This window comes from Anser anser (genome assembly GCF_964211835.1).
Source record: "Anser anser genome assembly, chromosome: 2".
NCBI lineage: Eukaryota > Metazoa > Chordata > Aves > Anseriformes > Anatidae > Anser > Anser anser.
In genome coordinates this window covers 152,134,009-152,151,435 of record NC_139721.1, presented here as the reverse complement: position 1 = coordinate 152,151,435, position 17,427 = coordinate 152,134,009, and the positions used below count along the sequence as shown (strand labels likewise).

At 42.3% G+C, this 17,427-nt stretch overlaps 1 protein-coding gene and 1 long non-coding RNA gene across 7 annotated transcripts in view; one reads left to right on the top strand and one right to left on the bottom strand.

Moving 5' to 3' along the window:
• On the top strand, positions 1–5,489 carry LOC310894019. Its single transcript, XR_014579493.1, has 2 exons — positions 1–1,174; positions 2,260–5,489. It is a non-coding gene; the product is annotated as an uncharacterized lncRNA (long non-coding RNA).
• Positions 4,515–17,427, bottom strand: part of DIP2C (disco interacting protein 2 homolog C) — a 318,399-nt gene continuing 305,486 nt past the window's right edge. For all 6 annotated transcript variants that reach the window (XM_083823675.1, XM_083823677.1, XM_083823676.1 and 3 more), the window contains 4 exons: positions 16,728–16,802; positions 15,395–15,569; positions 13,676–13,799; positions 4,515–7,751 (listed from right to left, as the gene is read on the bottom strand). In XM_083823675.1, coding sequence (XP_083679801.1) covers positions 7,499–7,751; positions 13,676–13,799; positions 15,395–15,569; positions 16,728–16,802 — 627 coding nt within the window. In that variant the 3' untranslated portion in view covers positions 4,515–7,498. The remainder of the gene's footprint in view (positions 7,752–13,675; positions 13,800–15,394; positions 15,570–16,727; positions 16,803–17,427) is intronic.

Sequence of the window (17,427 nt, the reverse complement as noted above, 5' to 3'; positions counted from 1 at the left end):
AGGAGGAGGAGGAGGAAGGCCGTTTTGATTTGCTGCCCATCCAGAGGCTGCAGCAGGCAGATGGCAGTTCAGCACACTGGTGAAGTCTGTCCTTTTACAGGCCACTGCCTTCAAACTTTTAACAGACATTTTTAAGACACCACAGCAGTGGCTGGGGGCTGCGCTTGAGCAGGACTTGCAGCTCAGCAGTGGGGCTGCTGATCCCCTTCAGGACACTCCTGAGCATCTTTCACACAGGTCTGCTCTGTAATCTATTAACGTGACTTCACTGGGGCTGACTGTACAGAGAGAGTGCAGAACTGGACCCAAAGCAGTACCAAGCTTTTTGTTTGGTTGGTTGGTTGGTTTCTGGGGGGAGGGTTATTTGCTCTGACATTCTTTTATCCTCTGTTTTTTTATCTTTTCTTAGCAACCTCTTAATCTACCGTTGGGTTGACTTGATCCTCTGTTCAGAGCAGGATTGCTCCTGTGCAGCGCCACTCACAAAGGTCAGGGGAAGTTTTCCAAAGACTTTTGTCAGAGCAATGCTGCCCTGAATGGAATTTCAGCCAAATTTCTTGCTGTTTGCTGAGCTCAAGTTCATTGCATGGTCACGTCCCTCCAACCTCACAGGTCATGTATGACCCCAAGATCCTCGTGTGCCTCCTAATGGGAGCTGTGTGGCCACTGAGAGGTGGCCACACTACTCTTGCTGCTCTCTGAGGACCCTGATGAAAATGCTCTCCCTTTGGTATATGGCCAACCTACACTCAGGTCAAATATGGGCTCAGTTTTATTTATTTATTTTTATTTTTTTATTTTTTTTAAGGGTAGGTCTTGAAATGTAAATTGCAGGGAGCAAGTGCCTTCAACAATTATTGTCCTTTCTGCGGCTCAGCATTTCCAAGTCAAAACTGGATAAATAGAATGCATTTATTATAATATTTACCTAAAATGAAGTTGAACTGCCCATGAGACCAATTCTAACTTGAATATGTAGATGCTTTCTCTGACACTTACACTTTGTCACATCTCACTTGGGCGGATGCATTGCATACTGACTTTCTTTTCTGCAGATCTCTTGGCTTTAATGTGCTGTAGAAGCAAATGACTCCGTTAGTTATAAGGAAGCTGAAATGGAAGTGCACGTGTCTGCATGCACATGCAGCAAAACTGTGATGACGCTGTTTTCACGGTGAGGCTGCAACCCTGCTAGGTGAGCCGCTGAAAAGGGAAGCATTACAACGACAGTTTTAAGAAAAATCTGGTTTTGTTCACTTCATCTATTTTTTTTCTTCCGGTTTGCTAACCAAATAGCTGCATGGGAAGGGAAGAGAAGGGCCTAAAGGAACCGTCCTCCATCCTGCTCGTCAGTGCTATTCCTTGGGCTGCATATTGCCGCTGCTGCTCTATACGCAGCAACCCCAAAGCCACGCTGTGTGTTCCCACAGCCACGGGGCCTTGCAGCCACGCAGGTACACATGAGTGCGTATCCTCACCCCGTCACGCAGCACATGTGTGGTGGGGAGAAAAGCATTCATGCAAAGAAAAATCCTACTGTAGATTTCAGGACACTATCTAAAGGCAAATGCTTGTGGGAAGCATCCTAGAGATGTTAGTGAACAAGTGGGTCTGCAGTGGAAAGTTTAATTCCTTTGTGTGGCCGCCGATTTCCCCAGGGCAGTTGCTGGCTCAAGCTCTCGCCCTCCTCTGCTTCCCAGCACGCTCCCCACCTGACCTTGCCTCACGGAAACGTTATTTGTGTCCTGTGTGCAGCTGCTCCTCTTACCCTTGCCTTCTCCAAGCACGTTCCCTCTTCTGTCCTTTTGCCTGATACAGGGATGGGTTTTCAAGTTTCCTGAACCTTTTGGATTGGGATAACTGCTGTACTTCTCTTGCACAGTGTCTGTCCTCCAAACCCCATGCATTTCCTCTCTTTGTTCCTGTCTTAATCTCTTTGTTCTTATTTCAAAACCCCTACATGGCTGCGGTCAGCACGTAGCAGTTCATCCAAGCCTCTGGGCTGAATCTGAGGTTAACACCAGGGCCGGGTGCAGGCCCCTGGAGCTCCCTGACTTGAATTGTACCCCTTGGTGAGAAGATCAAACTGTGGGCACCTCAAATTACGTGCCTGAATCCACCAGGTCTCAGCTGCTGGACCCTTACCTCCACCAGCACCACCTTCTCTTCTCTGGCTCTGCCTCCTTCTGCTCTGTTCTACACCTCTTCCTAAAGCTGCCCTTCGTTCATGGCTCTGTCTTCTGCTGTCTTCTCCTTTAGGGAAGGCTCAGTGCAGCTCCTCGCTCCTTGCCTCCCGGAACCCTTCCCACACGCTGCCACCTGCAGCTGGAAGCCATTTGGTGGCACCTGCTTCGTCCCCTCCTTCGGACCCCTCCACCGGACACTGCCTTGCACGAAGCCTGCCACCAAAGCATGAAATTAAACCAAGATCAGTTTTCTTGTTTTTGTTGTTGTTGTTTTTAACTATTATTAGTTGCATTATGGGATCTCCTGGGACAAAGCCTTTTGGTTTCCCCGGGTGGATCATACAGATCACAACAGGGCTTTGGCTTTGAAGAAAGCTTGGCTGTGTAGAGCAGAAAGGAGTGTGAGCTCTCCTGGCACTGCTTTTGAGGGGTGGGCAGTGCTGTCACCTGCTTGGGGAATCTGTGGTTGCTCTGAAAGGCCACGCAGGATCCAGCACTGGGATGTGTGCTAAAAAGGCACAGAAATGAGCTGCTGCGGGTTGCTGGGTGAGGAAAGAAGAGCTGCTGTTTCAAAGATGGTGACCTTCATGAGGTACAGCACAAGTGAGGCGATGCCTGGGAGGCTTCCTGGAAGAGCATTAAGGTGACAGTTCTCAAAAGGGAACAGAAAAACCCTGGAAAGAAAAGCCTAAATCTACCAAAATGACAGCAAGGTGAATGAGGGGTTTGGGGAAGGCAGTCTGCCGAGGAAGCACCCAGGATCACACCAATAGCTCAGGCTGAACTCTTTAATTTTCTCCCCAAATGAAATAAAAATAGAAAAACAGAGTGAGGGCCGGCTCTTGCCCTGGGGACAGGGGGTCCCTGCCCATGGTGACTTCAGGCCGCCCCTCCTGGGCCTCATCACCCGGCCCTGGCCTGCTCGGCGCTGCACTGAGGCCTCTGCCGGGGCCTAACAGCGCCTTGGGCCGAATGGGAAAACCTCTGTGGGAGGTCAGCCGCATCCCCAGAGCCTCTCGTTTTGTTTTTGAGGAGCCTGGTGGGAGCTTGTTGATCTCTGTGCTCCCCTGATAAGTAAAGGTGGATGAAAGAGGTGGATCTTTCTGTTGAAACCAAGCTGCCCAGCGTGTTGTGGAGCTCTCGTGTGCTGTACCGCACTCTGGCAGCTCAGGCCAAGAGTGCACAGAAGAAGCCGCAAGGTCTTTTATCAGACTTTTTTTGTTGTTGTTGTTGTTTTTGCCTTAATACTATCACCTAATAATGAATAAATTGTACAGTTCTTACCGTGTAGGAAATGATTCACAGAACCTTACTACATTTTTTTCCTGTTGAGATTCCCCACCAGTTTTTCAAGCATTATGGCATCATTTGCCAAAATGACTTCTAAAATGTGTACTCAGAGCATTCTGACCTTTTAAAAATCCTAATCACCATCATCATAAAAACATCAAGCCCTTGTTTTTTTGTAATAAAACGCTTTATAAAATTGAATCAGGAACTAAGTACTTGCTGTCCAGCCGTCCTCCCCTCCCACCCTCGACTTGCTGCCTGAAATTTGACCACCGGAGCTTGGATTTTATACCCTCGGCTTTTCAGATGGGCTACCCAACAAACAGGGACTCCGAACCTCACCCTTTGAAATCACACGTTGAAAACCAGGGCTAGGTCCAAAGCTGTTCTCTGTGGACACTGCTGCTACTGGCTGCAAACCAGAGAAGCCCTGAAATCATGTTTGTTCGGTTGGTTTTGGAAAGGGCCAATGGAAATAAGTGGATCACACTTCCTAGTGTTTTTGTCTGGCCAGCCAAAGCGTCTGAACTGATAGAGAGGTTCAAGCCCACGTGTGACAAACCAGTTCCCCATGCATTTCCACTGGCAGAAAGCTCCAGCAGCAGAGATGTAGCACCTGGATCAGTAACTTAAACGACTGATTAGAAACGTGCCAGTATCAAGACTTTGCAACAAAAGTGATGTGACAAATTTGAGGAGTTTTACAGTACTAATGCTTGTTATTGCTTCTCACAAAATGTTACCAAGCTTACAATAATCTTTACACTTTCAGCAAAAATGTGAACAGTATATTTGAATATATTAAAAAGAATTAAAAAAACATTTCACAAAAACATTTGTTGCCATATGAAAGTCTTTCAGCAATAAATGCCCACACCAGTATTTAAACATTGTTAAAAGTATCATGATTTGTACTAATAAATTATGCAACAAGAGAGGTAAACAAAATAAAATTACAGTATAGCTCTCAATGTTCCTCCACTGAGCTTAGGCAGCTCTAGGAAGCTCAATTTTAGATGACTAATTAAGAAACTGATATTTTCAGAGCAACAAAAATAAAAGCTTTTATTTGTTCATTTGAATATAAAACAGGCGTTATCACAGATGTACAAAGCGTACTGGTGGTTTAACATACAAGAAGGTTGCTGTCCTTTGCACATAAAAATTTTTGTTTGAAACTGTGATTGGCTGAGTTACATGAATTTCTCTAACCAGTCACCACACTCTATGAAATAACGCTGCTAACATTCAACTGATAAAAGGGACAGTCTTCCCTTGGGTAAAGTGTCAAGCAGGATTAAATATATATAATAAACAAGCACCATGAGGAATCTGCTCCTGTTTGATTAGTTTTGTGTTTAAATGTTCATTGTGTACCCTCTGTTTTGTGCATGTGCATCAAGTTGATTACATGGTTTTGTCTGACTTCAAAAGCACAAGGTCACAAGACAAACATTTTATACATTCTCATGAATGGTTTATCTACAGTACGATTTCTAATACAGAACAATCCTTCTTTATTGCTCAGTCTGATGGTGCTTAAATGTTTCCTTTCTTTTGCTTGCACAACAAAACCAGAAACTCAGTTTATCGTTTCTCTTAACTCAGAATTTAACAACCACGGATGACAGGTTGCAGAAGAGAGCTGTTATTAACTGCGCTTCACAACTGCATTGCAGTTCTTTTTTTTTTTTCTCTACAAATGCAAAGTTGACTTCGTGAAGGTTAAAGTGATGCTTTAAATGACAGCTAAATTTGTTTTGCAGTACTGAGATCAGCGATAGCAGGACTTCACAAGTTAGTTCACACACTGCAATTATGTTTGTAATCAATCAACATCTTGTCTGAAACCTTACAGCGACTTGCCATTAAAAACAGATTTTATTCTTTTTAAAGGGAGCAGAAAATGAAGTTGACAAAATCTAGGATTGGTCTTCAGAGCATGAATAGGGATATTCACAGGACAGTGAAGTCTGAAAAGATGATTTGAAATAAAACAAGTCTGACATGGTGAGATGCTCTGTACTGTACATGCAGACTAAAATGTCCCCACCTTTTAAAAAGATTTTAAACAACCAGCATTGAGACTCAGAAGCCAAACAAAACTACTATCGTTAGCAGGGGTCCACTTCTTGTACAGCATTCTGCAAAGGCAGACAAAATATGTCCCTTATACGTGATATAAACGTGATTACGTTTGCCCTGCAACAATCTTAGTCATGCATACCTGGTAATGAGAGCCAGCACATGAACGTAATTTTGGACAATAAGAAAAGCATTCTTGGACTGCAGCTGGTAAATCCCACTCTTGACCACAACCGGGTCAATTCAGTTACAACCACATGAAGAAAGGGGAAAGTTTTTAAAAAAAGGGGTGTGGGGTGCAGGGAAGACAGCAGAATTGGGAAATCAAACCTCTCCTTTATCCAAAGGTAGTAAAATGAAGGCAGCTGTGATGCATGTTTTCCTACTCTTCTCCCACTGACGGCCTCAGGTCAGAGACCCTGGGACTGTGGATCTTAAAACAGGCAGTTCAGTTCCTCTGATGTTTTAATTGGCTTAGGGACTAGTTAGCAGATGCACGATTTGTGCTGAATTGGTTGTAGTGACTGTACGCTCCTCTCCGTTAAGGAATAAATTAAAGACCATCGAAACAATCGTTTTCTGTAAATGTAAACTGGATGCCTTGGCCACCGAGCTATGTGTCCTAGCTGAGAGGCAAATTGATAACTCTGTGCAAATAACCCCAGAAGTTTTCCTTATAGCAATAAAAACACCAACTAAAACAATGAAAAAATTGTGCAACAAAGTTTTGCAGCTAGACAACAGTGCTATTCCTCAACCTGCCTTTTCTAAGTCTAACAAGTGTATGCACATGCCAGCACGAATATTTATTGTTGCCTCCATGGCAAAGAAAAAAAAATTATTGTAGTGCATTTTTAGTCTTAAATTCATTCACTGCCTTAAAGGCAGCAATAATTCCACTTGCTGGTATCTAGAGGATTCTTTTAGACAGGGATACTTAGCAATCCAGGATTGCTTTTTTTTCAAAAAATTTGTGAGTAACATTTGATTATCTACAGTGGGAGACACCATGCAAGTGACAAGTACTGCATTTTAAACTTTAAAATCTTTTGTCATTAGTGAATTTATATTTCATATATATATATTTGATGTGATACTATCCACTCAAGATAATACAACACTTTGTTTTTATATTAGCAAACATTTCAAGAGTTTAATATTCTTGAATGTTTCTTCTCTTTTATACTTCTAAAGAGATCAAAATAAATTAAACGTTTTTGTACATAATTACAGAAGAAGTAGTTAACTTATTTTATCTTTTTAGTTTAGTACAAAGATATTTGCAAGTTCATTGCCGAAATACACCTTATTTATAAATTTCTTCCATTCTAATGCTAACAGCAAAGGCTCTTTGGCCTCTGTGCTTTCAGCATCTCTGACAGAAAGCTGCTAGATTTCTAATTTAAAGGTGCTACTTTGGGTATTCTCCTCGTACCACTACATAGTTTCCTAAGATGTGGGACCTAAAATGGCTTACGTTAGTAACAGATTTGTGTTCATCATCCTTTTACGACATATTAAAACAAATGAAGAAAACAATTCTTTGTATTAGTATGTAAATTGTTTTAAAAGAATCCATTTGGAGGGCAGAATAATAAAAAAAATCTACTTCAGCTTACTTAATGTAAAATACAAAGCCACATTTACTCAAAAAGCAGTATTGTCCAATAAGCAAAAAAAAAAAAAAAAGTTTAAAATGGGCTTTTCCAACAAACTGAAGGGCCTTACCCCATAGTCCTTCTTTTCTAAAATTTAGTGGTAAAAGAAAACATTTCACATTTTATTTCCTGCCAATCGTGACTGCTTTGAAAAGTTCCAAATAGAAACAGTTCCGTTCTGATGAGTGTCAGCATATTATCTGCACATTTTTTTTTTAGTGGACACCAAAAAATTTTATACATCTATAGTAAAGTCCATGGAAGCTTTAAGGTACAAGACTACATGTTGTAGGCCACATAGATGGGATCTAGCTGGTCTGCCAAAAATCCATCTCGTAGGTGCATACGTTGTTTCTCTCCACGGGAGTTGATAGGAATTACACCAATGTCCACAACCACCACCACCCCTACAATCAGATAGTGTTCCTCCAGGACCACGTTGGTGACCAAAGGAACCAGGTCCAAAGCTTCTTGCTCCGATCCATCCAGCTCAACTACAACGACCAATAAATTTGTCCAGGTAAACACCGCACTGGAATCAAAGAAAAAGAAGTATTAGTTGCTTGTTTTTTTTTTAAATCCATTTCATCCCAACTTGATTACTGCTTGTTTCAACCGCGATGCTTCCTTCTGTATGCTGAGGCACAAGGCCTAAGTGGCAAGAGGGAACGTGTCTGCAGGCAGGGCAGAAAACCAGCCCCCCTAGCTCTCACAGTATCACAGTATCCCAGTATCACAGATTTCTAGGTTGGAAGAGACCTCAAGATCATCGAGTCCAACCTTCGACCTAACACTAAGTACTCCACTAAACCGTATCGCTAAGCTCTACATCTAAACGTCTTTTAAAGACCTCCAGGGATGGTGACTCCACCACCTCCCTGGGCAGCCCGTTCCAATGCTTAATAACCCTTTCGGTAAAGAAGTACTTCCTAACATCCAACCTAAAACTCCCCTGTCGCAACTTTCGCCCATTCCCCCTCGTCCTGTCACCAGGCATGTGGGAGAACAGACCAACCCCCACCTCTTTACAGCCTCCTTTAAGGTAACTGTAGAGAGCGATAAGGTCGCCCCTGAGCCTCCTCTTCTCCAGGCTGAACAAGCCCAGCTCCCTCAGCCGCTCCTCGTAAGACTTGTTCTCCAGACCCATCACCAGCTTGGTCGCCCTTCTCTGGACTCGCTCGAGCACGTCCACGTCCTTCCTGTAGCGAGGGGCCCAAAACTGAACACAGTACTCGAGGTGCGGCCTCACCAGAGCCGAGTACAGGGGCACAATCACTTCCTTAGACCTGCTGGCCACACTGCTTCTTATACAGGCCAGGATGCCGTTGGCCTTCTTGGCCACCTGGGCACACTGCTGGCTCATATTCAGCCGACTATCAACCAATACTCCCAGGTCCCTCTCGGCCAGGCAGCTTTCCAGCCACTCATCTCCCAGCCTGTAGCGCTGCTTGGGGTTGTTGTGCCCCAGGTGCAGGACCCGGCACTTGGCCTTGTTGAACTTCATGCAGTTGACCTCAGCCCATCGCTCCAGCCTATCCAGATCCTCCTGCAGAGCCTTCCTGCCCTCGAGCAGATCGACACACGCACTTAGCTTGGTGTCGTCTGCAAACTTACTGAGGGTGCACTGGACGCCCTCATCCAGATCATCGATAAAGATATTAAAGAGGACCGGCCCCAGTACCGAGCCCTGGGGGACACCACTAGTGACCGGCCTCCAACCAGATTTGACTCCATTCACCACAACTCTCTGGGCCCGGCTATCCAGCCAGTTTCTAACCCAGCGAAGCGTACGCCAGTCCAAGCCCCGAGCAGCCAGTTTCTTGAGGAGAATGTTGTGGGGAACTGTGTCAAAAGCCTTACTGAGGTCAAGGTAAACCACATCCACAGCCTTTCCCTCATCCACCAAGCGCTTCAGTATCGCTGCAATATTAAGACGTGAGCTAAGCTTGACAGAACCTCGAGTCTAATCCTTGCCCGTTGTGTGAGGAGGCAGAAAGGAATACTGCAGTTCCCTCTGAAGCCCGGGAGCTGTCACAGCACGGCCGTGCTCACGCAGGCATGCGCTGTGTGGGTGGAGGCGTTTCCTCTAGGTTTTTCTGAAGAGCAGCCCAGAGGAGCAGAGGAGGTCAGAAGAGAAGACAGCGATAAAGCACTGTACGGCACACAGCCCAGCCTGGAAGACCTTTTGGATAAACACTGCCTAGGATAGGGGTGCAGAGCTTCGGGAGCATCTGCACGGCACGCTGCGTGCGCAGAGCTCCCCGGGGGCTGGGGAGGGGGCGTTTGTGGCTGCACGGTGCTAGGCCGGTGTGCTACGCGCCTCCTGCAGTGGGCTGGCCGCGGTCCAGGCAGGTCAGAGCTCGGTACAAAAGAGCTCTGGTTTTTCTGGACCACTTGGTTTACACAGAAACCATCTGCTTTATTTCGGTTGTGGTTTAGTTCTGTCGGGTTTAAAGGGACAGGAGTTTTTACGTTCCTTAGGAACAGGTGAGACGGTCAAAGAAACACCGTTATCACCAGCGTCTCTTCTTCACTGAACGAGCTTTGAATAACCCCAAAATCCTGGCTAGGCCTTTGAACCAAAGCAGGTAAGTTTTGGTTTCTGCTACCAGGCATCTTTCTAGCTAAGGACAAGGTCTTTGTCCTTCCACATGGAGGCTGAGAGGGTACAAAAGCCTGGTGTATTCTTCCCTCCACCCCTTCCCCACTCCTCTCACTTCTCCACAGCCTCTGAAGCCTCACAGGTCAGCAGGGTTGAGAATCCACAAAGAGCAGTCTCGTTCCTCTTTGCACATGTTTAAGACACAGACCGTGGTTATTTCTTGCTCTACCTTATTTTGTTGCATAAATAATTATATTCTACACATGTAACTCTTATATCAAACCCTGTCCTCATTTACCTTGTAAGATCAGGGGATAATTTTCCATAACTATCTTGAGCAAAAGCGTCTGAAAGTTAGACCATATTATGTATATAAGCTAACTTCAGAAAAGAGCTGCTTACACTAAGGTCAATGCTGGACTGAGACCGAAGTGCACTCTTTTGATCTACTAAAATTCTGAATATCCGTGTACTTTGGAAACACACCTTTGCCCAAAAGTTAGCTATGAAAATGTGTTCTAAGTTGATGCTTAGCAGACTTTAGAAGAAAAAGTACTTATTATTAAACAAGCATATTTCTTTTTCAGATTCTGCAAAAGTAGTTTGACAGAATTCTTATGAGCTTTTGTGTTTATTGATCTGGAACACTAATGTGTACTCAGAGTAAGGTTGTGGAGGCTCCTTTGGACTTAGTACTGCTACGAAATGAATTTTATTTTGTAATCTTGTTTTCACAGAAGTTCTAGTGAGCTGCACAAGCATCTAAGTTAATACTAAATACATTTTAACAAAAAAGCCTGGGAGGTTTTATTAAAATATTAGATAGCAGTTGAAACCATGCCTTAAACCCACTGTTAGCTTGTTATTTTGGAAAACTATTCATGGAAAGTCTCAGAAGCAATGCCCCTAAAACACAGCTTGGGAGAAGCTGGTTTGTCTGAGTCCAGCAGACTGATACCCCAAACCTTCATGAAGCTGCTAGTAATTCCTAGCATCATTGGCACTCTTAAGAGGGTCTCAATTTAATTTGAAACTCATAAATGAAATTAATTAAAAATTTCAAATGTCATGATTCCAACTCAATGGTGACCACTGTAAGTACAAAAAAAGACTGTCCTTTATGTTCCGACCAGTTGAGATGAATTTATACTGGCCAGCATGTATCACTTATGAATATATTATACTTGTAGCCCTGGGAAAATAAATGAATAAAGAAACAAACCTAGGCACCATTTTCTCAAGAAATCACAGTCACAACCAAAAGATGCAACACAGCCAGTGCACTGAGCTGGGAATGGCCCCTCTTGCTGCTTCCATCCCACTAACTGCTTCAGCAAAAGCAAGGAATTTGTTGAAATACCTCCAGAAATATAGGCCCATAGTAATTTCCTTCTCCAAATATCTTGTGTAGCTTTACCTACTTGTCATTACGCACAGAGAGAAAACCACTTCTTAGCAAATTCAAGGGAAGTATGTACTGTTCCTCCTCCAAGGCTTTGGAGCTAACATGAGCCAACAATGCGCTCTAATTGAATTACATACACACACGTTATTTCGCATTATTAAAAACACTTTCCAAAATGTTTGGTGCAGTTATACATCACAATGAAAATGTACTGTGTGCCGTTCTGTTGCTCATTACATATCAAGACACAGGAGGTCTGAAGTCAGAGGTTGCTGATTTTGTGCTGTTAAAACTTTTTAAGAAAAAAAGAGTTAATTGTAAATGACCTTTACAGATCCTCAATAACAGAAGCTGCACAGCAGGATCACATATCAGTCAACAAGTCCCTGCTTTCCTCAGTAGTGTTAAATGTTACAAAACGAGCATGTTTCTTTGAAGCTGAGACTGTTTTTACAATTTATGGACTGGACATAGCCAGTAGCTTTTGTTTGCAATAGGTATCAATGCCATTAAGTTAAATCCTTAATGGGTCATTGTAACGTAAACAACAGTGTCCTCCAACAAAAAGAAAGAAACCAAAGAAAAGCATATACAAAGTAAATATACAAAGAAAGATTTTACTAGATATTATTTTGTCAAGGAGTCTTTCCCAAGGACAAGAAGAGGATATCCAGGAGAAGCTGAGTGAGAAAAGTCAAGGACAGTCAGGACAATGACTATAAAAGAAAACTTCACGCTGGTGACTTGAGAGAATGATTAGGTGGACTACTGGGTAGGAAGAGGTTGGGCACTGTAAGCAAGCCAGATGTTGCTTTGAACATCTGTGTGTCCATTTTCTGCAAGGACAACATCAGAAAAATCTACCTCACCAGAAACTTCTCCTCCCTGAGGAAAAGACAACCCTAAAGACTTTTAATGTTTGCCTTTGAGCAAAGTGTAGTAATAGCATCACATAATGTTTCCTGAAATCTTGTTCATGTGTCTTGTACCTTATTGCCCAACTACTGGGAAGAGTTAAGGCACTAAGAAGTATTTGCATGTACTCCGACCTTCTTGCAGATATCCAGCGGCCCATCTCTTTGGTCCTCCCAGCTTATCTCAACCCTTTTCGAGTTGCTCCTATCCCACTCAGGACTTCCACGGTAATAGAGGGGAAGGATGGAAAGGTATCCCCAAAGAGCTCTCAGTGGTCTTGAGAAAAAGAATATAATTTAAAACTTTTTTGCCACTGAAACCAATGATGACCATTTCTGCAGTATATGGCACCTTCATTCACTGCTCATGAGCTCACACTTTGAGGACATACAAATCTCTGACCAACAGGTACTGCTGAACACACGGATTTATGAATCTGTGGCCATCTTAGAGTTGTCCCTGGACATCTTGCTATCCACTGATGACAAGAATATGACACATATGAAAGGAGCATTTCTCAGCATGCTTTAAGTGTTTGTACTGGTCTGTATGAGGACCCAGTATCTTCTACCCCATGTAATGGTTAGCCAGCACAACAAGACTGTGTCACCAGTGGCAATGTGCTAGGGAGCCTACAATCAGGTAAAACCTCAGTTACAGTCAGCTGAGCAATTAACTACCTCAGTTGTAACAGATATTGAAGAAAAAAGCAAAGCATTGTGACTGTAGCAACCAGTATGGTCCTTAGGCTTCCTTAGTAAGTTTACTGCTGCAGGCCACACCTTGCAGACAGGACTGAAAAGCAAAATGGGGAGTCATATCTTATATTAGCTGAATTGTTCTACCTGCTATGACAGGTTTTTTTGGTTGAAAGGAGAAGGCTGAGCTGAGGTTAGATCAAAACAAAACAACTACCTGATTCGGTCTTCTGATGCAAGAATAATGAAAAGCAATTTGTTCTCAAGATGGCCTCAAGAAATGATTACCTGCTGTGTGCGTTTGATGATGTGATATGTTAAGACAACATCACTATTAACTCATTGATTTACTGCTTCAATTTCCATTGCTTGATTTATTAATAACTAATTCAAAAGTAACAGTGTGTTCACTAATAAAGTTTATTAGTGTGTTCATTTATTTAAAATGTTTGCTTGCTTACTCCTTCTAATAAAAACACTCTTAAAGCTTGAGCCTTTTTTTCCTGGTTAGAATATAAATCTCAAACTCCAAGAAACAGCTACTGACCTACCTGAAAGCTGCTTGTTTCTCTCAAATTTTCTAAGTTTAACCTTTCACTCATACTTAAAAGCACACAAAAAAAGGAAACATATTGAATGATAACAGAAAACAGTCCTTCCTGATTAAATTTTCTAATGAAAACTTTCATCCTAAAGATGCATTTACCACTGAGTTATAAATCCTGTGACCATCCTGACAGAGCATTTCCTGGATCAATTGCAATATCCAAGCAAAACCCCAGACATTATAGATATTTCAGCTTTATATAAGAACTGTGGTGTTATATAATCCTTACCATTCTGTGATGCTCTTGTGTGCTCTAATTACAGAGGTCTCAATATCGATTGGATGATATCTCATCCCTCGTAACTCCATGGCTTCATCTAATGCACCCACAACATAAAGTGCATCATGGCGTTCTGTTTGTAAGGGGAAAAAAATAATAATGATTCTGTTCTCTAGAACACTAAATCACAAAAATGTTCACATTAATAAGCAAGTACTATAACATTTATAAATTATCCTCAAATTTATGAAACCCCTAAGTAATTTCCAAACTAATAAGCAATCTGCATTGCTGAAATACAGCAGAAAGCAGGAAAAAAAAAAAAAAAAAAGGAATGCAGAAACGCTATTCCCATTTGACAAAGAAAGGCGGGTGTCTTTACCCAAATACAGTGGGACAAATTCCTTTTGTCTTGAAGGTGGATACAGAACAGACTCATTCTTTTTTTAAGGCAAAGTCCTAAGTAGACAATAGACTTCTTGCTTCTCTTTTTTTATTTTGAAAGAGAAAGGATGGACCTGACGCTAACAGTATGGAATATGTTGTTCCAGTAGCTTTGAGAAGGTCAGTTCTGCTGCTTAAGGTGTGCCACAAAGGTTTGCATCCATAAGCTAGAAATACTTGCTATGTGCTACTTAGCAAATTGGTCATTAAGACAGATGGCAAGCTCTGAAGTATAATTCTCTTGTAGTATGAATTTTTATTGACTAAAGAAATAAATGAGGCTGAAATGAGACTTTTAAAAAGATATCAGGTTGATAATAAGCTTTTGCACGTCATCCATAAAGGAAATAATATTTGCTAATAGACTTAAAAGCGGATAACTAATTCTTTTTACGTTAACTCAGACAGTTGCGCAGTGGTAATGTAATGGCAATATTACTTCTACCAGTAATACAGGGCAGAGAACTTTCTGCACAGGAAGCCAGAAGTGGGAGCAGAATGGAGATTTTGCAACTCTATGCCATGAGAAGATTTAAGCAATTCACATGCTTCAGGTGCTGTATTGTCAGAGAATCCTGCGTTTTCCCAAGGGTGGGCTGTCAGTACGAAACACAAAAAGGCTACACAACTGTGCTCGGCAAAAAGCCATCCTAAAGTAACGTTCTCCCAAGTAGAGTCCCGTTGTGTGCCTGGCGGTGCTTGGTTGCTTCCATGTGCACACAAGATAAGGGATGTCAGAAAGAGATACAGTGAAATCCTGTATGTTCCTGACAGGAAACCAAAATGCCCCATAGCTTCTCCTGCAGGCTCCTGCTGGCACTGCATTTCGGTAACCTTCCCCGGCAGTTCTAAAGACAGAGACGTTCAAGAAATGGGCAGTTTCTGTAAGTAAGTTTATAACCGAGGAAGAAGGTGGTCGTTGGAGTTAGGACAGGGCCCAGACTCACACCAGGGCTTTGTGTACACACACAAACATATCCCTGTGGATCCTGCAAGAACAAATGATGATATTCTGAAGCACTGGGCACATTAACAGTTGCAAATAGTCACTGGTGGAGGGACTTTATAGCACCCAAGGTATGGAAAAGGAAAAGCAACAGTTTCAGCAAGAAAAAAATGTCATTTGCTTTATTTTCTGATTGTTTAACTAAGTCTTTTTTTGTAGTTCTAAGGGCTTCACAGACTGAACATGTCAGATAGCGCAGGCCAAGAGACACAGTGTCAGCCTCAAACTAATCCAAATGTTGTGCACAGACCCTTAGCAGATGAGGAGAAGCCTCTTACCTCCGTTTGCATCTGTGAGCTCTGTTCTTCGCAGGAACCCCAGATAGCCAGTTCGAGCCCAAATAGTCTGTGTGTCTCCAAAGCTGAGTCTTGAATTAAAGTGATCCGATTGCAAAGATTCGTCTCCATATATGGTAAAATACCCACTGGCATTGTGAGTGCTGTGAACCCATATCTAAGTTAAAAGCAATTATACTGGTATTAATTAAAGTAGCTTTCCAGAACAAAGCATTATTGAAAATTTTTGATGCAAATATTTTTAGTCATAGCTAGATAATACATATAACATCAGATAATGCCTTTTAACTGTTTCTGACCCATTTGCAGGCACAGTCTAGACCCAAACCTGACCTCATCGAAGTCGGAGTGTAGATCTGAGCCGTGCCGCTTGGAGGGGAATGCAACAGCCACAGCTCCAGGGACACCCTCCTTGCAGCCCTCCAGCCTCAGACCTGCACAGCCCCCTTGAATTGACTGTGCTAGCTCCGAGCTCTACTTGGGCTATGGCAATTTTCAGAAACTCCTACGGACACAGTGCTCTTTCCACAGTTCCCCACGCCCGGTTCAGTGAATTTGCTCCAGCAGGGCATCCTTCACGAATACCTCCAACAGCACCAGTGCAGTGGGATTGCTTACAACATTAGAAGCAGGACTGAAATTATTTTAAAGGGAGAGGCCAGGCACCTTTACCTATGGAAAAGGATTCACTTCATTGAACTCAAGGTATCATGGAAATATTCCAAATTCATAGCGATGAAATCTTCCAAATGAATCTCACAAATCAGATTGTAATCTTAATTATGACTAAGCAAATCCTTCATTTTGTTAATTAGATCTTTAATTGCTCATTGAAAATAACATTTTAAGTTTTTTTCTCTTTCTAGAAACATAAAATAAATTGGAAAAACATATAGCCTTGCTCAAATCAGCTAATGAGAGCACTTCAGTGCATTGAAGCACAGTGATTATAAAGAGAATAACACTAGAAACCCATCTAGCTGAAATTAGACTAATCAATAAACTTATTTTTTCATGTAAGTTTTCATTGGAATTAGTCAAGCACGAAGTAGCAAATGTAGTTAGAGAAAGCAGATTTTTTTCAAATTCTTTAATAGACAAGTTGTTATTAGTATTTATCGAGTATGTAACAATTTTAATAACGATACGAATATCATGCTACACACTTCATACACTATAAAGGTCTGCATCATTCACAATCTTTTAACCTGGCATTTAATAAGATGTATTACAGTAAACCACTAGCATACATGACGACAGCTTTATCCCTGTGATTTAGTTCCGAGTATAGAAAGGTGAAGTTTTCATGACTCACCTCACCAAGATGAGAATCTCCTAAGGGTCCCTTTGTTTCTGGATTAGCAATAATGATACGTACTCCTGGCAGGATCTATTGAAAGAAAGCATGCAACAGTGAGAAAGCAGATACTTATGCAAACATATGCTAACTATTCCTCACGAAAAACAAACAAAAACACTTTGTAAGAAACCAGAAAACATCATTAAAAAGTTAAAGTAGACATGCAGAATAAAAAATTAAAATAGCCGATCAATATAATAAATTTTGAGATATTTGGGAAAGGCTACAAAACCTCTTATCTTTGTAAAAGCTGTTACATCATTAAAAACTTGTTAGAAATCAAATGTTCATCTAAAGCAGAAAAATCCTACCAAATGGCCCCAAGTCTTTCTGACAGTACGTACCAGAACAGGAAAAAAAAAAAAAAAAAAAAAAGCCCTGTTCACATGAAACTTTGGACTGAAACAAAAAGAAAGCCCTGGAGGCACCATGTAATCGCTTAAGAACGAGGCTCTTGCCAGTGACTTCATGTAATGGGCTGCAGAGGTGGACAGATGTTAAACCCTCAACGAGAAAAGGGACAGCCTGTCCCCACAACGATGCTGCCCACCACGCCGGGTCCCTCTGCAGATGGTCAGCAGCCATCTGCAAGTAAACAAGCGAAACGCTGACAATCTCAGACCAGTTCTCAGTGGATCCGCATCGATACAACTGC